At 48.7% G+C, this 23,379-nt stretch overlaps 1 protein-coding gene across 1 annotated transcript in view; it reads right to left on the bottom strand.

Moving 5' to 3' along the window:
• LOC128431124 (nck-associated protein 5) overlaps nucleotides 1-23,379 on the bottom strand; it is a 100,947-nt gene that overhangs the window by 10,781 nt on the left and 66,787 nt on the right. The window contains exons 9-17 of the mRNA XM_053417346.1: nucleotides 16,834-16,924; nucleotides 13,416-13,595; nucleotides 11,347-11,415; nucleotides 9,557-9,595; nucleotides 9,329-9,448; nucleotides 5,228-5,332; nucleotides 4,391-4,582; nucleotides 781-4,295; nucleotides 140-233 (exon numbers count right to left, since the gene is read on the bottom strand). Of these exons, the coding sequence (XP_053273321.1) occupies nucleotides 140-233; nucleotides 781-4,295; nucleotides 4,391-4,582; nucleotides 5,228-5,332; nucleotides 9,329-9,448; nucleotides 9,557-9,595; nucleotides 11,347-11,415; nucleotides 13,416-13,595; nucleotides 16,834-16,924 (4,405 nt within the window). The remainder of the gene's footprint in view (nucleotides 1-139; nucleotides 234-780; nucleotides 4,296-4,390; nucleotides 4,583-5,227; nucleotides 5,333-9,328; nucleotides 9,449-9,556; nucleotides 9,596-11,346; nucleotides 11,416-13,415; nucleotides 13,596-16,833; nucleotides 16,925-23,379) is intronic.

The following is a 23,379-nucleotide window of genomic DNA, read 5'->3' as shown; positions in this document are numbered from 1 at the left end:
AGCCGATGAATCGTCGGCTGAGTCAGAAAACAATGTGAATCGATGGGGAGGCTTCGGGGGTTTGTTAGAGAACACGTACAGAGGGTTGCAGTGTGGGAACCTGTGGGATCTGCATGTGTGTGAATACAGAGACACTCACAGCTGTATCTGGACACATCTCCATGTCCCCGTGCTTCTTGGGCGTGGACGCTCCCGGCGGCGGGGGGGACACCGAGTTGCCCTTCACAGCCGTCCTGGAGGAAAACAGATTTGTGTTCTATTACGTTTAGTAGATTCTTCAGGTATCATTTACTTGAGTATTTATTTCTCTGACGACTTTTATATATCAAACGTCAGTCGTGTAACAAGCTGCTTCCTCTCCTGTGATCGTTCAGATAAAAACCTGTCGCTTGTGATTGTGCGAGTCGCTGGATTGTGGAGACACACTAAGTGACGATGTGTGTGTGGACGCTGCAGCAGAGTCGTAACTCACACAGACAGATGCTGCTGCTGCTGTTTATCACTTTCTCTGAACACGGCTCTGAAGCAGCGACGGCTCCAACTTCATTTAACAGAAACAAATCTATTTGTTTTTAACTGATTCATCTGTTAACTGACACAAAAACCTTCAATTCATAGAATAAAAATGTATATTTATAACTTAAGATAAAAGATAGGTTTATTTTCTTGATTCAGGTCCAACATATTTGGTTCTATTTGTTTTTACAGAATTTAAAATCCACATCTTTCTGGGTTCTAGTGTCAAACTGATGAGCTCAGAGTTGGATCTGTTTGACTCACCTGCCGAGAAGCTCCTTCACGAACTGGTCCTTGCCGATGAAGGCCGTGGAGCACTGGATCTGACTGGCGATCTGACCCATCTGATTGTTGCAGTGGTCCATGATGGAGCTGAGCTTGTTGTTCATCTCGGACAGAGTCTGCGCCTCCTCGTTCTTCTTCTTGTCCTTCTTCTTGTCAGACTTCACCTGTTTCCCTCCGAGCACCGATCCGACCTTCAGCTCTTTCTTCTCCTCCTTCCCCTTGGGGGCGTCGGCCTTCTTGCCGCCCAGCGCCGGGAGTTTGCTCTTGCGGAGGCCGAACCAGTTTGCCAGCGAGGGCCCGGTCTTCTGCTTGGGCTCGCTGGCGCCGACCTTCCCCTGCTCTTGACACTTCTGCAGGTTCTCCTCGATTCCCATCATGACCTTCTCCTCGATAGTGCAGGTCGTGGGGCTGGCTTTCTTCTCCTCTACATCTGCGGGTTTGTTTGGCGAGTCTGCCGGAGCTTTGACTTCCCTGGTGAAGTCTTGCTCATTAGTGTTTTCTGAGCCGAACACACAAGAGGACGGAGGCTGAAGCTGTGGATGAGAAGCCACTTTCGCCGGCTTGCGGATGTTGATGAAACCGGTCCTGTGGCTGATGGGTAAGCTCCGCGCCTCCTTCTGAGAAGGGGAGGTGATGGCCTCTCCTTTCCCTGCAGCCTGCGACCCTTCACCTCTAGAGCCTGATTTAGAGTTCCTCTCAGGAAGTACGTTCTGAATGTTTGATGCCGTCATGCCTCCGTAGTGGCTCAACCGGCTCCTGGGCGAGTGGACCGGGCTCTCCGCTGACCCGACACCGGGCACCTCCAGGGAGCTCTGTCTGGAGAGGGAGTTCCCGCGTTCCCCTGAGTTGGTGATGATCTGCGTTCGGATCTTTCCTGGCACATCCAGGACGTGGATGGTGGGTTTCTCGATGTAGTTGGTGCTGAAACTCTGGCTCCGGGCTTTGGCTCCGTTCATCCCCAGGGCCGGCTTTAGATGAGATTTGGTGGTGACAGATATGGATCTGGAGAAAAGTTGACTGCTCCTTTTCCCCTTGTCGTGAGCATCCCCCTCCTCAGCAGCTGCCTCCTGCTGTGACCTTCTCCGGACGTCCCCTTTCCCCTCTGTCACGGGCGTCTTGGAGGGGGAATTGATAGCGTACGTGGGCTGCACGCTGTCACACTGCGTCGAGGCATTTGAAGTCACAGTTTCCTTGGAGACTGAGTTGATATGATCTTTCTCTAGCTTTCCTGCTACAGACAAACTGGTTTTATGGCTGGGGGGAGATTTTAAAAACGCTTTAAAGCCCATCGGGATTCGAGTCTTTGAGGCTTTTTCGGCTGAGTTGGGCGACATCAGGACCGAGCTGGGGGGGCTGACGACAGCCGGCGGCTCCGTCTTACTTTGAGGGGCTTCCTGAAACGCTAGAGGTAAACTAATAGACGCCTTCTGCACTGAGTGATGCACATTTTCATGGGTTGATCCTCGTTTACTTGCAAACGAGTTGTGGAGGGCAGAGCCTCTGAGGGCGCTGTAGGGAGGAGGGACATTCTTTGAGCCTTTAGGTGCCGTTTCGGGCTCCGGAGCACACCCTGAGTTTGCGGGGGGGAGGTAGTCTTTCGTGGTCGTTCGCTTGGAGGTGCCTGTCGTCGATGTCGTGGCGGGGGACTTCTGAAGGTGCTGACTGGTTTTGTCGACCAGTTTCTGAGGTGAAAGTGCAGTCCCGTAGCCGGCATCCAGGTCTAAACAGTCTTTATCCTTGATGGGCAGAGTACTTTGCATATTTGGTAAGAGAGAGGTGTGGTAGCTTGGGGGAGGGCCCCTCACCGAGGTGGAGGTGGATTGTTGAGCTGCGCCTGGTTTATGTGCTTGAGGCGACCCTTCGTAGTTTGGTCTGATGAGTAAGGAGGTGGTGCGGCCCGGGGGAGGGGGAGGAGAAGGGGACCTGAGTTTGTTTTTGCTGGTTTCACAGTGTTTGTCTCTGGTCGGCTGCTCCAGGTTGTCGGCGTACTCCAGGTGCCTCCTCAACAAGATTGGGGATCCTGCCGAGGAGGAGGCGGCCTTGCTCCACTCGGCCCTGCTGGGCAGTTTGGAGTTCAGCGCCTTCGGGCTCTGTGAAGAGTTTCCTGACGTCTTGATGAACCTGGAGATCTTGAGAGTGGAGGAGGAGGTGGGTTTCTCCTGAGGTGAGGGCCCTGAGGGACTCTGTTCGGTGGTGGAACCCTTGGAGACTCTCAGCGGGGACGCAGCAGGTTTGTTACGACCTGGTATCTTTGAGCTGACGCCCTTCGGACTGGAAGTGTCCGTCATGGGGGGGATGGAGAACCCTTTGTTGGCTCGGCTGCTCGTGGGTTTGATAAGCTTCCTCTGTGGAGTCAGCTGCGTGGACAACCTCTCTGCGCTGCCCTCTCTGCTCGTCTTCCTCGACCTGATCTGATACTCTGAGGGTTTTTCTGGAGACTCCAGAACGCTGTAGTTCCTTGTGTCCGCTGCCGTCTGCCGTGTTGGTCTCTCCTGTGGCACCAGCTCCGTGTAGTCAGCAACCGCTTTGCCCCCTTGCACGTCTTTTCGAGACCCAGCCCCTGCTGTGAGTCTCTGAGAACAGAGTTCAATGGGCTCTCCTTCTGCGTCGAATATGGCCAGAATACTTTCTTCAGACTGAGTGGTCACTTTGGGCTCCTTGATGAGGCTGAAGGGTCTCGGCCTCCCGTCCGCAGACTGGGTGCGTCCCTGCTCTCGTCTCATACACTGCTGGACCAGCAGCTTGGCAGCGTCCCTCGACAGCCTCTTGGAGTCCCTCTCTGCCTGCGCTGGTGGCCGGCTGAAGGACATGTGGACGTCACTGGACTCAGACGTGAGCTCCTCCACGTCCACGTCAGAGAGGTGGTGTGGACCCTCGGGATCGGGGGGCTTGTAGTGCAGCTTGGTTGGTTTAGAGAAAGCTGACGTCCGCCCCCCCTCAGGGAGGAAACTGTTGATGAAGCTCATGAGTTTCTCAGGATGCTCTTTGGAGTCATAACCTGGGGGCTGCTTCGTGACCAATGGGCCTGAGGCACCCCCCCCTCCACCGTCCAGGGGCCCCTCCCAGCTGCATAAGCTCTCTGAGATGCTGCGGGAGCGTCTCTTACAGTACAACCACCCGTCCTTGGTGGGGATGTTATCTCCACGGCCGGAATGTGCCAGTTCATCGTCTGCATCATCAGAATCATACGAGAACTTCTTGGCCCCTGCGGCAGAGGGCCTCCCCTCCTGTGTGGGCTTGGAAACCCCCTGGCCAGTGTTCTTGACCCCCAGGGAGTAGATGCCCTCATTGGAGTTCATACAGTCTTTCTCACCGGACCTTGAGACCCTGGACGAGCACGAGGAGCTCCTGTGTTTCCTCCTCTGGAGCTTTCTGAGTCCCTCCAGGATGTTGCTCTCCTTGCGGCGTGTGGGCGCCTGCTCCTCCGGGGGGGCGCAGATGTTACTGGGAGCCGACGAACCCAAACTCAGCCTCTTCTCCCAGGTCAGGGACGACTGCAGAGGGTAAAGTGCAGAGAAAGAAACGTCACAGAGGCAATAAAATCAGGAATCTTGTGGAATTGGTGTCAGGGAGTTTATCGAGTACGTACCATTTTTCCACAGGAGCGCCCGTCGTTCCAGGTGCAGGAGCCGCTGGAGAACTCGCTGCAGGCGCTGGACAGCGACAGCTCGCTGCTGCTGCAGCTGCTGCGCTGGTAAACAGGCGCCGCCGCCACCGTGAGACTCAGCTGGCTCAGACACTTGGTCCCCGGCAGACCGGACTTCCCGTTCCACTGGACCTCCTGAGAGGAGACGTGACGTTAGAGACAGGTATCTTGTAACTTGTAACTCATACTCTTTCAGCTCTTAACCTATACCGCTCAAATAAATTATTCAAAATAAAAGATCCAGCATTCAAAATAGGAAATGGGATCCATCCACGGTCACAATTTCTCTTTGGTTAATCTCATATAGTGTCATTTGTGTGTATCACTTAACGCGTGCTGTTCCAGGAGATGTGATTCTCTTGCACATTCAGGTAACATGAGGATTCATAATTCACAGTATTATTATTTCATTTCCTCAGTCGTGCTGCGAGTTGATCAGGTGACATTCTCAGAGGAGGAAAAGCATAAAAGAAGAGAGCAAACTCATTTTCAGACCTCAATGCATAATACATAAGGTGAGTAATGTTCCAGAGCGTCCTATGGAGTCGTTTTTACTGTTGACGAGTCTCAATCGATGCTTTTCTGGTAATATGACATGGATTTATTCCTCTTAGTGCCGGCTCGTCCTGCTGAGGCAGAGGAGGGGTCACGGCCTCCTGCTGCTCGCTCTGTATTTTAATATCTTCTAATGATTTCTTGAGGGGTGCAGTTATGCTACCTGGACGAATTACACGGCGTAGAAAAGGAGAGGGAGTCGTGGTCGTGTGTGTTTGAGCTCACGTTAGAGGGAGAGTCCGTGTTCCTGGAAAGCAAGAAGGCCCTGCTCCGCTCCGGCTCCAGAAGCAGGTCCGCCGCCGACAGATCCATGATGCGGGAGTGGAGCTTCTGAAAGACAAGAGGAAGGACATCGTGAACATCAGGGATTTCAGGAAATTAAAAATGATCCGGGATGGACGCAACAACAAACGAGAGAACGATGAAGAGATATGACGTTAAATTATTTTTGTGGCGTCTCAGAAAAACCCCTTCAAATCTATTTTATTTTCCAGCTTTTACACTAAATCCTCTGACTCGTAAATGTCCAAAACATGCATTCAAAATACAAAAAATAATTTTTTACAGAACAATAATTTGACTGCGGAACAAGTGCACATCAGATTCCCTCCAGCGGCGCCACACAGAGCTCGGGATCTCGCCTCAAAGTCATTAATGTCATTGGCTGGAAATAAAAAAAAGAATGTGAATAGGAAATAATTGCATCAGGGAGTAAGGGATTCCTCTTGTTCCTCTAATTCCTTCGCTCGTCCGCAGCCTCCTCAGTTATTTAACTCTTCCGGGGGGGGGGGGGGGGGGGGGTACAAAACCAAATATATTTCCACGTTTTAATCCCTGAGCTTAATTACACAACGTTCCCTGCGCTCAAATTAACTTAAACTGGAAATATGGTGGAACAAAACACTTGATCGTACACTTCGTTTCCTTCCGGAGGCAGAATTAATAAATGAATGCTCACTCAGGGAGCGACACACACACTCTCATACACACACATCTATTTGTGTTTTATAAAAGGCAGTGACCTTCAGAAAAAGGAAAACCAGCTGCTCGAATCTTTCCATCAGCGTCATAAACATTTCAAAAATAAGAACAGGTCGATTTCTCAATGTCTTTGCTTTCTGCCGTCATCTTCTCTCCTCAACTTTCAAGCGTTACATCCAGGAAAGTCTCCGGTGCGAGTTCGTGATGAAGCTTCAGAGGGACGGCGACTTTTAACCGACAGAGACTCGGTGACTGTGCCGTGGGAAGAGATCGATACCAAGCTCAGAGATAAGAGTAAGTGTTATTCACTATTTGAAGTTATAGAACCTTGAATCTCCGGCAAAACCTTGTTTGATTCGGTGTATTTCTGAATTGTTGTTAAAATCATAAATAACTGCCACCAAATATTACTTATTGTCTTTAAATAAGCAGATACGGAGGATTTATATGATTTCGGCTGCACCGGTTTGGACTCTAAAGATGCCGCTTGTATTTTTATCCACTTTTTAAAGTCATGAAATTTGACATTCGCTGCCGATGCCGCATCCCTGCACCTCCTCGCCATCCTCTCTGGGAGGGAGTGGCGGGGGTGTCACAGGAGGCTCTGATCTTATCGTGGCGTGCCGGATTTCACCTCCTCAGCAGCCTCATCAAGGATTCAGTCAATAGTGTCAGAGGGTCACAGTGGGGGGGGCTGGTCAAAGGAAACGGTAGATGACAAGGGCGGGTGTACGCAACTTGAACTTTACCGGGTTCAAGGCCGAGATCTAAGTCAAGAATGTTAATCACAAAATCCCCATTAATGCAGAGAAGGCTGTAATATATCATGCAAATATTGGCCTTTTATTAATTATTAGATAATGTGGTGAGTAATGACATTAGTGCCGGACTGTGTCCTTTTCCAGAAGAAGCAGAAGTTTACTGCGTCTGTTCTGTGTCGCTTCTGGTTTGACAGCGCTCGTATTTCAAGATAATGAATATCAGCCCAGAATAGCAGCTTCCAAACAAATACATCAGTATTGGCACCTGCTGTCAGAAACACAGGGGTTGAGGTGTCCTGAGACACACAACACACACACATAGAGTCTGCTCTATGTGTCTGATCCAAACAGACACACAACAAAGACGACAAACATCTGAAAAGCGAATGTTTTCGTGGAAATGAAAGCTTGAATTCCTGTGATTTTAAACTCTGCAGAAATCTCCAGCTGATGGATTTATTTGAGTGTGTGACTACACAAGCTGCAGTAATGAGGTCACTGGCGTCCACGCCGTGTCCTTGGGGCCCTGGAGGAGCTTCGGACACGGAGAGCATTTGTCCCGGTAATGGGCCGCTCAATAGCCACTTGCCTGTCATACTGGGTAAGCAGCATAAGTGGATGGGACTGTGCACTGGTTATTTCCTCCTCGGCTGTCGCGGTGTAACGAAAACAACCGTCAGTTTTTAACTCAACGCCAGGTTTTCTCTGAAATGAATACGTGGCATGATTTTTTAAGTCAGTGATGGGTGCGGTCACCATCACGGGTCCTTATCAGAGGAACTGAAGACGCCCGCGGGGACGAGGGAACCTTTAATTACTGATAAGCAAAGAGCTCCAGAGGAAGATGGGAGATGATACACTTGTGTCTGTGAAAGTAAATCTGTCTGCTTCAGGCGCCGCGGGACAAAAGAAACTCAATAAATCTCAGATATTTACACAGAAGTTAAAAAGGAATATTTTGGGGGTAAAAACAGTTATTGAAGCACGAAATGAACCAATCAGAGAGCCCGGTCCCAGTCCCTTTGAAAACCAGCCGGACTGAAATACCGCCTCAGCCCTGCGTCTGTTTCTTTTCAGCTGAATTCATCTTAAAGAAAACTGTCATGGCTGAATTTCTATGCATTACAACTCCACTGTGGTTGTGAGAGGCTGAATTCCCATCTGCAGGGACACAGCCCCTCTTGGTCCCCTCAGTGGTGTCATCAATATCCCACTTCAGCCTTTCTATATTGCTGTTTCACTTGACGATCTCCCAGTCTGTCCAATAATGGAGCTGCAAGTAGCAGGAGGTGACAGGGAGCTTTACAACACACCCACAGCCATATTATCTCTCCTTCCTCCTCCTTTCTTTTTTCTCTTTACTCCATTTACTCCATTTCTGCCGCTTTTTATTTGGCCCTGAGTTTTTCACGTCTGGCTCCTTGTCGTCTCGGCGCTCACGGTCCTCTGCTATCTCATCCCTCTCCATTTTCAACGTCCCGTCCTTCGCCCGCTTATCTACCCTTGCTCGCCTCATCTCTTTTCATCCTCATCTCTACAATTTCTCTCTTCTCCTCCACTCAAGAAGGACTGACGGCTCTGTTTCCCTCTCTTTTCTCTGTGGCTGCATGCTCGTTTCATGTTGACAGCGAGGGGGGCCCCGCGGCAATTTGCACGGTAAATGAAATCCTACTTCCCGAACTGAGCCCACTGGCCTGCGATGCCAGTTGACAACAAGCGGGTCAGACACACAGCAGCAGGTCTGTCGGTTTCATAATTACACTTTCAGTGAATTAAGCTGCTTTTCAAAGCTGCACTGAGGTCTGCACATGTTCCTGGAAATTCCCTGGAGGAGCCGAATGTGAGACGGCAAAATGTCTGACGTGAAACTGGAAAAATAAAATATCTCAGGATGAAGAAGAGGAGCCGGAGAAGGTGAAGAACAATCTCTTCCTGCAGAAAATCTATCTAGATTTAGGAATTCTGTTTATATGTGAACCCTAGACCTTTAGAAATAAGATAATTTAAACTGCACATATAAAAAGCAAAACAACTAAAAGGAATTCACGCTTTTAAACGCCTCTTTCTCTCTGCTTCAGAACAGACCAGAGATCAGCTTCTGACGGAGACAAAAAATAAAAGATGGATACAAAGGAGTGAAACTTTTCTTAAATCAAAGTATTTACTGTCTCATGTGCAGCGTCTCTCTTCAGCGGCGGAGGAGACCCCGGAGCACTTCAATAACAACCCAAAGAGAAAAATAACTTCAAATACATGAGAACAGCCGCTCGGGCGTGTGAGCTGCAGGAGCTGCTGCTTCATTTGGAAGCCGAGCGAGAGCGGGGGGGCCGAGTGTGAGCGGGGCCAAGTGTGAGCGGGGAAGGTTTACACTGCAGCACCGAGAGCAACCATCAGGTCTGTGGAGCTGTGGAGCTCAGTGGCTAATGTATAACCTCTGCATCCAGAGCAGCTCTTTAAAACCCTTAGCGTGAGTACGCCTCCACCTACAGTAATTCGATAATCCCCCCCCCCCCTCCCACCCACCCCACTTGCTCCAGTGAATCTCCTTAGTGTCTCAAGCAGTGAACCTCTGCTGGGCACTGACCTGGAGGAGCATGTCTGAGGCGGGTTTTATCCGCTGCTGGAACAAAACGCCCAGCGCCCGGTTCTGCTGCTCCAGGTCGAAGACTCGGGTCCGAAGCTTCAGACACTCCTCCCTCAGATCCTGGATCAGAGGAAGCACAGTCAGAACATCACAATGAAAGAATAACTCCAGTACGTTGTCAAACCAAATCGTGAATCTCACAGATAAAAATGGAAATAAGAGACAAACCTTCTGGGTGAGAAGCGCCTGCACAACTTGATTGGCCACCTTGAGAAGAAGAAGAAGAAGAAGAAGAAGAAGAGTCATATTAATGTGACATTGTGATAGTCTGGGGCGTGTATGACCCTCACAGGCTCCTGTAGACAGACCCAATATACACATAAGGTGAATTGTTATGTCCTCACACACACACTTCATGTCTTCTGGTGTCTAACTCTCTTCCTAATGGGGGTATCGACATGTAGGAGCAGAGACGTTCCCGGTTTAAGTGATGTTGTGCCGAGGCCTCATCGGTCTCACACTCTCACACTCGCCCACATTCAGACCGCAGCGCCCATGGAGGAGCCTCTCCGATTACGGCCCATTGATTGGCCCATTAAGGACGTGTGAAGCCACATCAGCTGCTCTGAGTGCGCTCACTTTCGTTTATGGAGCGAGCGGAGATGAGAGTGAACCTGGTGAAACGAGGACCCCGGCGTTAACGACTCACACATCTGCCTCTTGTAGAAACCACCGGGCGATCCAACGAAAGCCGACTCTAATGGTTTCGGACAGAGACTTTGAGTTCTTACAGACTTTCAAGTGAGTGAGTGAACTAAAAAACAAGCTTGGCCATGCACAAATATTTACACGTGCAGCTGGTCTGACATTAAAACCCATAGACATCCCTTCTGTCACGAAGCAGGCTCTGGGTCTGTGTTGTGTGCAGCGGCTGGAGGGACACACACGGCTTCCATCGTTAAATCCACATCATTAGCAAACCTCCCTTCCACAGAAAACAACCACAAAACAGTTGACGAGTAAACACAGGAGACGGAGAGCGGAGTCGTCTCAGGGAGGGGGTGGGGGGGTGCAGACTCTCACTGGAAAATATATCACATCATCTCATTTCTTTTCACTTATTTCCAATCTTCTTCCCCACCCCTCTTCTCTGTCTCTCCCCTGTTCTCTCCTCACCCGTCTTCCCCAGTCTTCTGCTGAGCCCGTTGGTCCAACTCGCCCCCGCTGGACACACTCCTCTCCTTACTTAGCGCCCCCCCCCCCCCCCCCCCCCTCTATCCTGGAGCCATCCAGCGAGCAGCGGCGCCGGTTTATTCCTCTCACGAGGCTCCCTGAACAACACTTATCAGGCTCCCATTAATAACCAGAGGGCAGAGGAGTGGCACTGTTCTGTAAACCACGGGTTCACGTCAGGGTAAGGATGAGCCAGACTCAAGTAATGGGGCCGATTTGAGCATCGAACATGGTGTGGTTATGATGGTGGTGCAGAAAAGTAACAGAGGGGAGTGGAGCTCTGCTGTTATGATATGACCAGTGGGTGATTTGTGTATTTTTACCAGTTGGTCCTAATGTTGCAGACTCCTTATTTGTGCATAAGAGTTTTAAAAGGATGATAAATAAAGTTTTATACATAGTCCAGGCTTCAGGGACCTGAGGTTATTGCCTAATTTAGCGCAACCGAAACAAATCTCTTTATTAAAGTGAGATATGAGAGATTTTAGTGCCTCAGAAGTATGACACAGTGTTTTTCTAGGATAATTGTTAACATCAGCGTTTCACCTCCACCTTTCTCAGGTAAATTGCCGCCCAGTGGGAGACAGGAAGTGCAGAGCAGGACCTCATTAAACCTGAACGCTCATTCTGTTCACGTGGAGGCAGGACACACGTTCACACACTGGAGATCTTCTCAAGGTGAGTAAAACATCTGCCGGGTCACGCTGCCTCCCTGGGTGCAGCGGGGGGGGCGGGGGGGGGGGGGGGGGGGGGGGGTCAGGTTAAACAAGACAAACAACACTCACCTCGTCCAGGCAGCGCTCGTACTGCTCCCTCTGGCTCTCGTTCTCCGAGGCCAGCGTGGAGTTCTGCTCCTGCAAACAGCACACGGAGGCGTTCGGTGTCAGCCAACGCAAACCTCACAGGGACTTTGGTTACATTTGACACAACGAAAACAACAGAGCGGCGGAGACAGAGGCGGCAATCAAGAGGAGCCGCGGCAGCGAGGAGGCCCGCTCCACGAAAGGTCAGATGTCAGCGCTGAGCCAGGAGGGCCAATACAAAATGTGCAAAGAACCACAGAGGGAAAGGTCAAGGGGATGGAAGTTATGATGGTGAACTTTGGGGCGGGCAGCGGGCCATTTGGAGTTCGGACCTAATAAGAATATCTTCTCCACTTGCCAGGCTGGCGAGGCGGCGCCCTATTGATCTCTAGGAGTTTCCAATTTGTCAGCGTCGGGCAGCGTATTAGGAGCTGTCAGCCGGCCTGGTTTCCACCGGCCTCTGCCCTTTAGTAGAAACTACCAGACCCTTGATGAAAACGTGGGAAACATAATTACAATCCAAAACATCCAATTACCACAGAGACAGAGACTAATTAAAACTTGGAGGCCCTGGAACACGCATGTGATGGGATTTAACTCCACTGGTGTTTCTCACGTGTGAAATTTAGACTTTTATGCGATAAAAGCAACTTTTTGCATTTGAAAGAATCCCCTGAAATTGATTATTAAACCTATTTTCTACCTCAGACACAAAACAAAGTGTTTCTGACTCTTTGCTCTGTCGCCACATGATGCAACACAAGTGGTATTTTGTCGGCTCAACCCTGACGTGAATACTTTATTAGTATTTGAATAATTACATGTGTACTTCTACTACATTCCTCCTGCAACAAGTGCAAACCTTCAATTTGCCTTTGCATGAATTGGCCTGCAGGGTTTTCCAGCCCAGTTAATGAGCAGTACCAGTGGAGCGCTCACTTAGTGTCAGTGGACGTGGAGCGTGGAGCCAGGCGGTGATGGACGGCTCCAGCTCCGTCCCCACGGAGCTGCATCCATCAGGCCGCGCTGCTGAACGGAATAAGATGGCAGATAGGTTTTGATAAAGCCATTTAAAAAACGTTATGTTTAGGTAATGTGCTTCATCACATCGATTAGCCGGACTCACTCTGAGACGATAACTTAGAGCCGAGCGGCAACAAGCGATTATCTGGCACTTTGCTCTAATTAGGGAGAGTTTTCTACCAGGGAGGATTTAGTGTAACGTTGGAGGAAGAAACAGAAAAACAACGTAAAGACTTAATTAGTTCTGTGAATGAGTTTAACATTAAACTCTGTGTGCTTTCAGGGACTTTATTTTCTGGTTAGAGGACGAAGTCAGTCTGATTATTGGACGCTTGGTTTGGTTTTACCTCCATCATGGAAGGTCATGTTTTCACCCCCGGTTTGTTTAACACAAATTACTGGATAACACAAAAACTGCTGGACTGATCACAGCTCTTTGTGCAGCAGCGGTGGCTTTAAGGTCTTATTTTAAAATTGGTAAATAATTAAATTACCCCCCCCCCCCCCCCCCCCCCTTGTATATTGTTGTTTATGTTTGTCGAACGCCTTCAACCACAACATCATCCTCCAGCAGCCGCGTGGGGCCACTCAGGAATGATCAGGTCAGACTCGGGGCTTAATTTAATTAAGTCAGAGTCTTTTAATTGCTGCAGAGATCCGAGAGGATGGGAGTCCAGTGGCACGAGGAGAAAACACAATCAGCCTGGACGACTGAGGCTCTTGCTGCCGCTCGCGGCTCGTGGTGGAGTTCAGCTTCGATTCCCGAGCGTGGAGGGAAATAAAGCAGAGCCGGAGTTCAGCCCGAGGGCCTCGAGGAGACTCTCGCAGGATGACTCTGCCCGGCCAACGATGAAAGCTGCAGAATACGATCCGCTGTCATGCTTTCAGACACAACCAGGCCCGGACTCTGACAGGCGAGGCAGAGTGGAGGAGTGAAGACGGACCCGGAGAAGGTAGGTGGAGATAAAGGGAACAAAGGGAAAGAAGGTAGAAGGGAAACACAAAAGGTTTGCTGGTGAAGTGGTTACCTCCAGGGCGTTGAGGCGCTCCAGGAGGAGCAGGGTTTTGTCTTTGTCCTCTTCTGCCTGGCTGGCTTCAGGATCGGCATCCGGCAGCGGCCCGAGGTCCGGCTCGGCTCGAGGCGCCGGCGGGGATCCGTTCTCTCCGGGGCCGTCGTGCTGCTTCTGCTCTTCCTCCGAGAGTTTATCCTGAAGCACAGACAACGACGCAAGGTTAGAGGGATGGAAGTGGAGAAGAAGAACGAAAGGGGGAATTTGGCAAAGTGGAAACCTGAGCAGATGGGAGGAAGGCGTTCAGAAGAGGAGGATGACAACATGAAGAAGGAGCGAGGAGGCAGGAGTCGGAGGCAGAGACGTGGAGAGAGGATCAGACGAGCAGATGGGACAACAAGGAGGCAGCTTCAGCGACAGAGCTCCAAAACATCCCCTGATCCCTAATCATGTTTCACTTGTTTTCCAAAGAGTGGCAGTGACCTTGAGGGCGCTCATCTCGTCTGGATGCTCGGCTCTGCCCTCGCCGGGTTTCTCTCGCTCTCTGCCAGATTTCTATTCCTCTCTTTCCTCTCTTTCTCTCTCGGCTGTCTGATCATTTTCTGCCGGTGATAATTAGCTCCTAATCAGGCGTGTGTTCTGTCGAGCACCAAACGGAAGAAAGTAAAACACGACGAGTTCCCCGTCACACTCTGGAGATTTATTTCATCTTTTTCCAAGGACTCTTTGGATCCTTCTGCTTTCACTGAACATCGGGTCACAGCAACGTTCAAGCTAAATAAACACAATTAGAGGTGAAATAAATACTTCATTGATTTATAATTTGATTGTTTTCTTGTTGGAAGTTGAAAAGCATTCACTAGGGAGTTTCTAGACGTCACCTGAGGTTCTGGGAAACTACGAAGAGCGTTGATATCAGATGTTTAAGGTGGGGATTTTTTTTAAATAAAGCAGCAGCTACTTCAGCTATAAGTCATAAGTCAAATATTTGATAAGGAAAAGCTTAATTTGAGGTCTGAGATGGTAAAACTATCCAGTAGAATTAAAAATGAATGAAGAATTAACTGTAAATAAAGATTGGGAAACATGACAGCTCTTTAAAAGTGAAGCTGGAACATCTGGTTCGCCCCCTGCTGGCTAAAAAACAAAGTACACGTAATACTTTCAGATTTAGTTTGTCAAATTAAATCAAACTTTAGACATTTTTGGGGAAGTTTCTCATAGTTTGTGGTCAAAAGGAAACTAAAGAAAAGTCAGAGAAGCTCTAAACGTGAGCAGCAGAACATTGTTTGTTTTTCCTCCTGATCTCTCGATCGAGTCGTGACCTCTCGATCGAGTCGTGACCTCTCGACTTCATCCTGCGACCTTATGGGCGAGTCCCTCCCTTGAACCATTAATCATAAAATAACTGAGAGATAAATTGATGATGAGAGGAGCCATTAGTCGCAGCCCTAACTGGATCATCTGCAGGTTTTAATGAAAACAAGGACGATATCAGATTTATCCTGAGGACGGTGATTTCTCATCCTCTTAAATTCCATTAAATTCCAAATAGAGAAATATTAAAACCTGTCCTGATTGCACTCGATCGTGAACGTGTCATATATCTCTGTGTTTTCTCCCTGATCCGATCTCCTCTGAACATAAACCAGGTTTTCAGAGTTGTTTTCGAGGCTAAGTTTGCTTTTGTTTGGAGTCTGCGGTTTGCTCGGAGAGGCGGCTCATCAGATGGCGTAATTATCTCCACAGAGAGAGAGGTGGGTGGGAGGGAGGGAGGAGGCGTTGGCGGGGGTGGAGGGGAACCTCGATCCTCACGCTGCCCTTTCAAGTTATTGAGTTTGTCTGCTGAATACACAGAATACAGCTGCAGCAGGAGCGGGCGGCGCTCGGTTATACATCAACTGGGAATAACATAACAACCTGCAGGTTCATTCTCCTGGACGCTGTGTGAGCACGGCTCAGTACAGAGTGTGCATCAGAGTTTAGCTGTTGTGTGTTCTTTTCAAATGTTGTTGCACTTTATTCTTATCATGGCTTGTCGTTAAATTAGCTTCCCGTTAATATTATTAATAAATAACGAGGGCTGATTGAGTCAAAAGGACCTTTGATTTTCAATCAAGACATTTGGTTGTGACCTGATTCTCAAGCTAATAGAAAATCTACTCAACTTTCAATCATTTAATCATGTGTCATCATTCAATGTGTAATTACCATTCTATTTGTATAGTTTGATCTGTTCTTTGTAATCATGTTAAGTGTCTTTGAGGATTATCATTATTATTATTTCTTATTGATCCATATGTGGACGAGCACAGAGCTCAGTTATTACCTGAGTGGGCAAAAAAGTAAATTAATAAATTCAATCTAATTTAATCAACCTTGTTCTTTTTCCAGCAGCAAGACAAACAGCCACAGTGATGGTGACATAAACCTCATTTCAATTTACCTTTAGTTTTATTAACAAGGATTGAATATATTACATCATAATAGTTATGTATTCATTTGGTCCTGGACCCCTGAACTCTGGACCTGATGAGATTAGGATTAAGAACCCAGGTTCACAGAGTTGGAGAATATATGTAATGAACCCAGCTCATTAAGGACGTGTCTTCACATCATTTGCATTCTAACGCACTGTATTAATTTCCCATATGTTTCATAAGAGTCATATCTTCACTATGAAGCTGTCACACCTCAGGACAGAGCTGCTAGTCCCTTGTTCCTCGTCCACTGGAAACAGCTCGTCTCTCTCTGACTGCCCACTTTTATTTGCTCTCATCATTCAAAGATGTTTCTCTACATCTGTTTCTGTCTTTAAATCACGGGGACGAGCGAATGTCCAGCCTCAGTTTTTATTGCACACGTTCTGTCCTCGTCGTGTCCTTTTCTCCTGCTCCCTGGAGACATGTCTGCTCGTCGAGGACAATAACCTGGTGGCTGTCACGTTCAAAACAAACGCCTGGAGTTTACCCCTTAATAAATATTTGCAGATGTATTATCTTCAAGGCTTCAAATAAAAGGTCGGGAGCAGGAGAAGTTGTGTTGCTGGAGTCTGGAGGCAGCAGCATTTCACCGAGTAAACACGTTAAGATCCAAATTGTGAAGACGACCCCGGAGACGACCCCGCGCTTCAGAAATAAACAGAATTACTTATTCTCTCTGCCTCTCCGAGAACTCCCAGCGGCTATTTCTCTCACGCTACAGGGTCGACGGAGAACGCCTTCACCTTGACTCAGTCTGGATTCATCCAACACTCAAAGTCAGACACCTGGAAAACCACCAAACAAACACACAACAGGTCTAATGTGTGCGATCAGTGAATTCACAGGTTCCTTCAGCTCCGGTTTCTTTTCTCAGCTTCTTTTACTTTTCCACCGATTAAATAACTCGTGGATTTTTGTGTGTTTTTCCAGAAAACGTTATTTGGGTGTTTTACCTTGTAGGCCTTCATGATGTCCACTGTGTCCCCAGCAGTCTGCTCCAGGACGCCCTGATTCTGCAGCAGCGTCCGCACCGTCTCTTCCATCCTGCACACACACAACACACGTCACCACGTTAACACAAACATGGAGCAGGAGGTAACACTTCACAGATTTCGTTGTGGTATTTTCTCCAAACACACGTCTTTGATTCAGGCGATTGCAGCTTCATGCTCCTCATATTAACTGGATGGTACAGTCGGCCACCTGTCCTCATGTCTCCTCATGTCTCCTCGTATGATGCTCTCACACGTCCTCAGATAATAAAGTGAAAAGCTGTGGATTCTCCTGAATAAACAGAACATTGTGTCTCAGCAGTTTGAGCAGGGATTCGTTTCTTCCTGTAGAAACAGTGAGAATGATCCTGACCTCACTGGTGCTGTGATGGGATCTATTTTCCAGCGGTTTGGCTATTCTATGTGATGTTTGTTGTGTTAAATGGATCGTTGTGTTGTTCATTTTCTGATTTACACTTTGCGTAATAGCATAAACGTCCCCACAGTGAAAATGGAAAGAGAATGGGACTGAATGGACGCCGGGGACGAAAGAGGGATGAGTGGTGTGTTTTTCTTTTGTTGGGGGACTGAATCCTAACTTCTGCTCCCGTTACTAACTTATTGTGTATGATTTTGTTGGCTGTTGTCTGTGCACGGCCGCATGCGTGTCTGCTGATGGTTCGAATTAAGTGCAATCACACCAGCGAACACCGAGCGAGTGACCTTGGCCTTCGAGACCCGGTTCTGCTCGGAAAACAATCTGTGCTTCTGTTTTGTGCTGCAGACGCTGCAAGCTGCATGCAAAGCAGCTGGAAAGTGCCTCGGCCTATTTCCATCTGAATGAGAAACACACGCCATCTTCATCCCTCCAGCTACAGGAGGAACTCTGACCCGACATGTATTCACTTTACGATTCTGTAATAAAAAAATGGAGCAAAACAGCAGCAGATAAGCTACGTGAGCTGATCCCAGACCAGGCCGGGATCATGGAAATGGAAGTGATGAGAGATATGTGACATTCAGGAGGAAGTCAGCGGTGGGCGGGTGGATGGATTGGGGGGGGGGGATCTGTGACATGTTCTGCTTCTTCTTCTACTTTTTTGGGATTCTCAGCGAAGTCAAACCAAACCCAGGACCGACTGAGAGAGTGAGTCAGTCAGTCTGCTGCAAATCATCAGTGTAAACAGGGACCGTCACCTCTTTGTCTCGCCAGTCTGCAGCCATGACTCATGTGTTTGTCTGTGTCCAGCCAATAACAAGTGCATGAATCACTGATAAATAGAGTCTAGCCAACTTCTGCAGGTTATTCACACATTGACAGACAAAACATTCATGCATGTGTGTGAGCAGGGGACTGTAAACACAGACTGATGCCACGACAGCTCCTCCTCGTTAGCAGACGGGACACGGAACAAACCATTTATCTCAAAGAGGGTTTTCTGAATTTGCATGTGCCTGTAGTTTATTCCTATATGCACATGTTTGATCCAGACTTTGTTCTACAGTAACTTTCCTCTTGCGTCTCCCCTGATCGGCCCTGGCAGCGGGTGAGAGCGAGTGAAGGCAGGCAGGACGCCGCTCCACCATCTGTCCCGGCTGAGCCATAAAGCCGCCTGTTAATCAGCCGCTCGCTGCTGAGTGAGCAGTCGCAGAGCGGCGCGTCAGGCAGATTGCTCCAGTTCCTGCTCTAACTGCTGCTCTTAATCAGCACTTCCTATAGAGCAGAGAGGACGTGACTTGATGGCTTTGGAGTCTGGAGACGCCGACACCGGGGTCAAGGTCCGGACGGGGGGGGACGTGATCAGCATGAAGAGCTGTTCAGGGCCTGAGGGAGGGGGGGGGGGGGGGGGGGTTGAGTCTCATACCACAGATATCTTTATATTTTAAGTTTTCTGTCTGCTGCACAATAATAAAGATTTTAAAAGTGTTTCTTAAGTTGTGACGTGTTCCTTGATCCACAGAAGAAGGAAACTGGAGGTAAACTGTCTGGTAACATGACAACGTTTTGTGGATTTGGTTAGTAACAGATGTAATGTGAGGTTGATTCAGGATACATATTCGAATGTGTTTAAAAAGCGTAATGTGAAATGAGTAATGTGTGAAATCATTAGGCAGCGAACAGATGGAGTCAGAATTATCCTGACGCTCGTACCTGAAGCCAAATCACCGGAGCGATGATTGTAAAATGAAACAAATGATACCGGCGTTTGTTTTTCTAGCTGCTGCGGTCGCACATGCATAAGTTCCAGACAAACTTCCCAGCATGCTCGCTGCGTCTGGCGAGACCTCCGTGACCTTGACATTATTAAGTGGCAGGTTGGTGAGAGGCACTTTGATGCCTGTTTCCTCCTCGTGTGGTGGCGGGAGTACAGACGGAGGGAGGAGGAGGAGGAGGTGGAGGAGGAGGAGGAGGGGTCTGGGTGTGTAGCTCCTGCTTTAAGAGGGTGTGTAGCACTGAATGAGACTCTTTGTGTAGACGCGTCTGCAGCTGCAGCGTTCTCCATGTTTCCTGTCACAGGTCGGACGCTGGACCTGACGACACTGAGAGACTTTGAAGTTTCAACGTGGACAGAAAGAGTCTCACTCTATAAACTGTGAGGAAGTTAATATTTAGTGGTTTTGAGTATAAAGTCATAAATCTAGTCTACGTGACACGTCAGAATATCAGAAGATCAGACGTCTGTGATAAAACGAGGAATTTGCAGCATCTTGTTCTACTTTGGTTTCACATATAATAAAATGATGCATGTTCTCCTGGCTGCTTATATCCTGAAAAATCTATTTCTACTCTACTCTCACAACTTTCTTCTCAATTATGACTTTATACTTCCAATATAACGACTTTATTCTCTCAAATTTACGACTTTATTCTCCTAATATTACAACATTATTGTATTCTGGTGTTTTAAGCTCTGCAGAGACGTTTGCACTTCTACCTAAACTTCCATTTATGACCCCCCCCTCCTGCTGTGGACACCTACGTCCCACTCGTCTCTACTAATGTCCCACTGACAACTAGAACCAACACTTATCAATCAAACCCCTAACACACGTCCTTGGAAACTTCTTAGTGAGAGATCTAATTACGAGTGAGTGAAACACAGAGAAGCTCATTTAAGTAAACAAAACATTTTGCTTCAGAGGCAGTAAACGAGACGCGTGGCCGACAAAACATCCCATAAAATAAACAGTGCAATTTGTCAGTATCGTGAATTGCGACACTTGAAAGGTATTTACAGGAGAGAGGGAGCGTGAGGCAGATGATGGATGGATGGAGCTCCGGTGACAGAGCATTAGTTGATAGAGAATAAACCCTGTTCTGCTCAGAGTGACGGTGTGATCAATCTCAAAGTGCTCGTCAACGACCTGCTGAAAACACCATCCAGGGAAGGACGTGTGTGTGTCTGTGTGTGTGTGTGTGTGTGTGTGTGTGTGTGTTCCGAAGGCACGTTTGTGGAGTTGAAAGCAAATTCTGACTCTCCTGACCCCCCCCGCCGCACGGCCTGAATTTCAAACGCGCCGCTCGTCAGCCGGGCAGGAAACGCAATTAAGGGTCCAATCAATTTCCAGCCTGAGGTTTGACGGACTTCAGGCGATCACACCCCCCTCACCTCCACACACACACACACACACACACACAGAACACACACATGATGTCCAGAGACAGGACACACCAGGACGATTAGAGGACAGATTCTAAAACTTCCTCTCTTCTTCTTCTGCTACTTCACCGTTTAGCCGTCCAGTGACAATGACATCAAACGAAAGGAGCTCCTTCATTCAAAACTCTTTCTATTCATTGAAAGTGCAAATGACAAATTCCTCCACAAACCTGAGAACGATCAAAAGACCTGCTCACGTAAGGACGTCGGCTCAACACTCACCCCACCCGCAGCTTTTCTCCTTCTCTACCTCCTCCATTCTTCTTGAAAAAGGCCAGATAGAGCGAGCAGCCGTCCCTGAGCTCCAGATGCAGAGACATGTGAGCGTCCGGCCCTGTGTCCTCACAGCTCGATCCAGTGACCCAGACGCTGCTGCTGCATTGTGGGTCTCCGGGAGGAAATAGGCCACGCAGTCGCTCAATCGACAGACACCATGCTCGGCCCCGTGGCCGGGTTACACAGCCGGCCCGACAGCAGATCTCCTGCTCTCTGCTTCTCCTGGCCGTGTCTCCAGTGTGTCATTATCCCACACTGTGCAGAGACAGAGATCTGGCAGGAGAGGACTTTCCCATATGTCCCACGTTAAGCCCTCTGCAGAGGAGAAGGCCCCCCCGCTGGGAGGCAAGCCGGGGACGGTTTGCAGGGATGAAGCACGACTAACAAGAGGGATCCCCCGGTTTTGTCAGCCAGTGTGTGTGTGTCTGTGTGCAGTTGTGTGTTACTTCGCTGGTGGTTAAGAAGCTTTGGCGTCATTAAATTCAACACTTTCCGTGCGCGGGGGCAAAGCGCCAGGACGCTCGCAGCACGATCACACTTCTCTGCAGGACGTCTCAGATTCATCTTCTCAACGATCTCCTCTCCAAATGTGCCACTTTTCATTAGCACGGGCTTCTAACAGGCTCGTGTGTTGACTCCAGGGGGCGCTCTCCTGCCAGGGAGCGCCGGCGTGTTTGCATGTTTCACAGCTCGGACTCGGCAGGAGCTGCTGATCTGCCTCCTGCCACGTTTGGAGGTTTGTGCAGCCAGCCACATATTTTATTCTGAATTTAAAAAATCAAAGTGTGGCCCTTTGTTGTTTTTCCCTGAAACAAACCTACAGATAAGGATACTAATCTGAGAGTGAAATGAGTTTTACAAAGAGAATTCTAAAGATCAGAGTGAAACAATCAAACAGAACCAAACCCTTCAAACAACAAAGCAGCTGTCGTGATGGAGAGAAGCTGCAGATCTGTCTCCGCTCACACTCTCACTTCATCTGCGCTGTCAGAGGCTCAGGTCGGCCGAGACCCTTTAATCAGATTTGAACCAATGTGGAAATCCCACCGCGGCTGAACCGATAGACGGAGAACAATCACCTGGCTGTGTGGCTGAGTCGGGGCCATCGGCCGCCTGATCTGACGTCAGCCAGCTCCCAGAGAAACCTCTCCTTCTACCACACAAATATATTCCATTCTTCTTCGAGACTCCGTTCCAGCGAATCACTTATGTACGCCCACCGGGTGATTGCCAAGCTTAACCCAACGCTAAGCCACTCTTATCCTCTTAGAGCTGTTTGGTAGAAAACATGCAAGGAGACCCTTTCTGAGACGTGACCTCAATGAGGAGAGGAACGAACTTCTTCCTCTTTCTGCTGAGGGGCTCTGTCCAGCCCTGGAGACTGGGGACAGTAAAAGTCAAGCACATCAGAGTCATGCACGTTACAGCGGGGTCGTGTTACAAAGGTCTGCGCCCTCACGACCGATGACCCTCGCCGGCGACCTTTGACCTGAGCAACAAAACACACATGCCAGAGAAATGGAGATCAAGAGGCCGGAGCATTGAGTCGACTCTCACCGTCATATTTCAGTCTGATATTTGTCGACCAACCGCTGGGAGAGAGCCTCCGACATCTGACGGCTTTATTAAGACACACTTTTTGCTCTATTAAACTATTTATCTTAATTATCTGATCGCAAATGTTAGAAAACCTCCTCATTTAAATACTGATCCTTTCCAGATGAACCAGCAAACTGTTTTACCAGAAGCGTAAAGCTGGCCGTGTGTAAAGGCGCCTAAATTAAAATGAACATATGGAGGAAACCAGATTTAGGTGCCCCCCCCCCCCTCCTCATCCACTACATTTGGAAGGATTTAGACTGGAACTCCATGATGGCCGTCCCACATGTTCACCTCTGGCCAAAGGGAAGCAGTCAGCAGCGAGGAGAAGCTTATTGAATCCTCGAGAGCGTGTTGCTGGATGCATCAACGCGTCGAGGTAACAGCCATGTGTGTCCCACATGTGAGACAGAGGAAGACGTCCCAGTGGGAGACCTCAGTCACCAGGACGGCGAGGAGTCCATTACTCACAGCCGGAGCCACAACCGCTCAGAAGACGGGTCGTTTGGGAGCGGGGGAGATTGAGTGGGAGGCGGGTCAGGGGTGGAGGACACCACCAGACCATCATATAAAGAACGGGAACTTTAAACTTCTGGAATGGTTTTCTTAAACGTTTATGATATCAAACAAAATATATTTGTGTTCAGGAAAAATAAGCAATTTCAAGAATCCAACTTTTCGGACATTTTCCAGATAAATTATCCTCGAATTTGTATTTGTCTTTATTTCTTTAAATCATATTTGGAATATGTAATAATTTATCTGCAGGACATCATAAACAGAGATGATAACAATCGAGTTACTTGTGATAATATGCAGAACTCATAACTGTGTCAAATGCAGCAGCTGCCAGACAAAGCAGATCTATACCACAGCCACCGGGTCAGGCTACAATCTGTGATTCACCAAACCAGAGCGACGTGACGTGAGCACGGCTGCCCTACTTTACCAAAAAGCTTGTAATCTGACC

Source organism: Pleuronectes platessa, chromosome 24, assembly GCF_947347685.1.
Source record: "Pleuronectes platessa chromosome 24, fPlePla1.1, whole genome shotgun sequence".
Classification (NCBI taxonomy): domain Eukaryota; kingdom Metazoa; phylum Chordata; class Actinopteri; order Pleuronectiformes; family Pleuronectidae; genus Pleuronectes; species Pleuronectes platessa.
The sequence above is the reverse complement of the archived record's forward strand: the minus strand, read 5'-3'. Positions and strand labels throughout refer to the sequence as shown.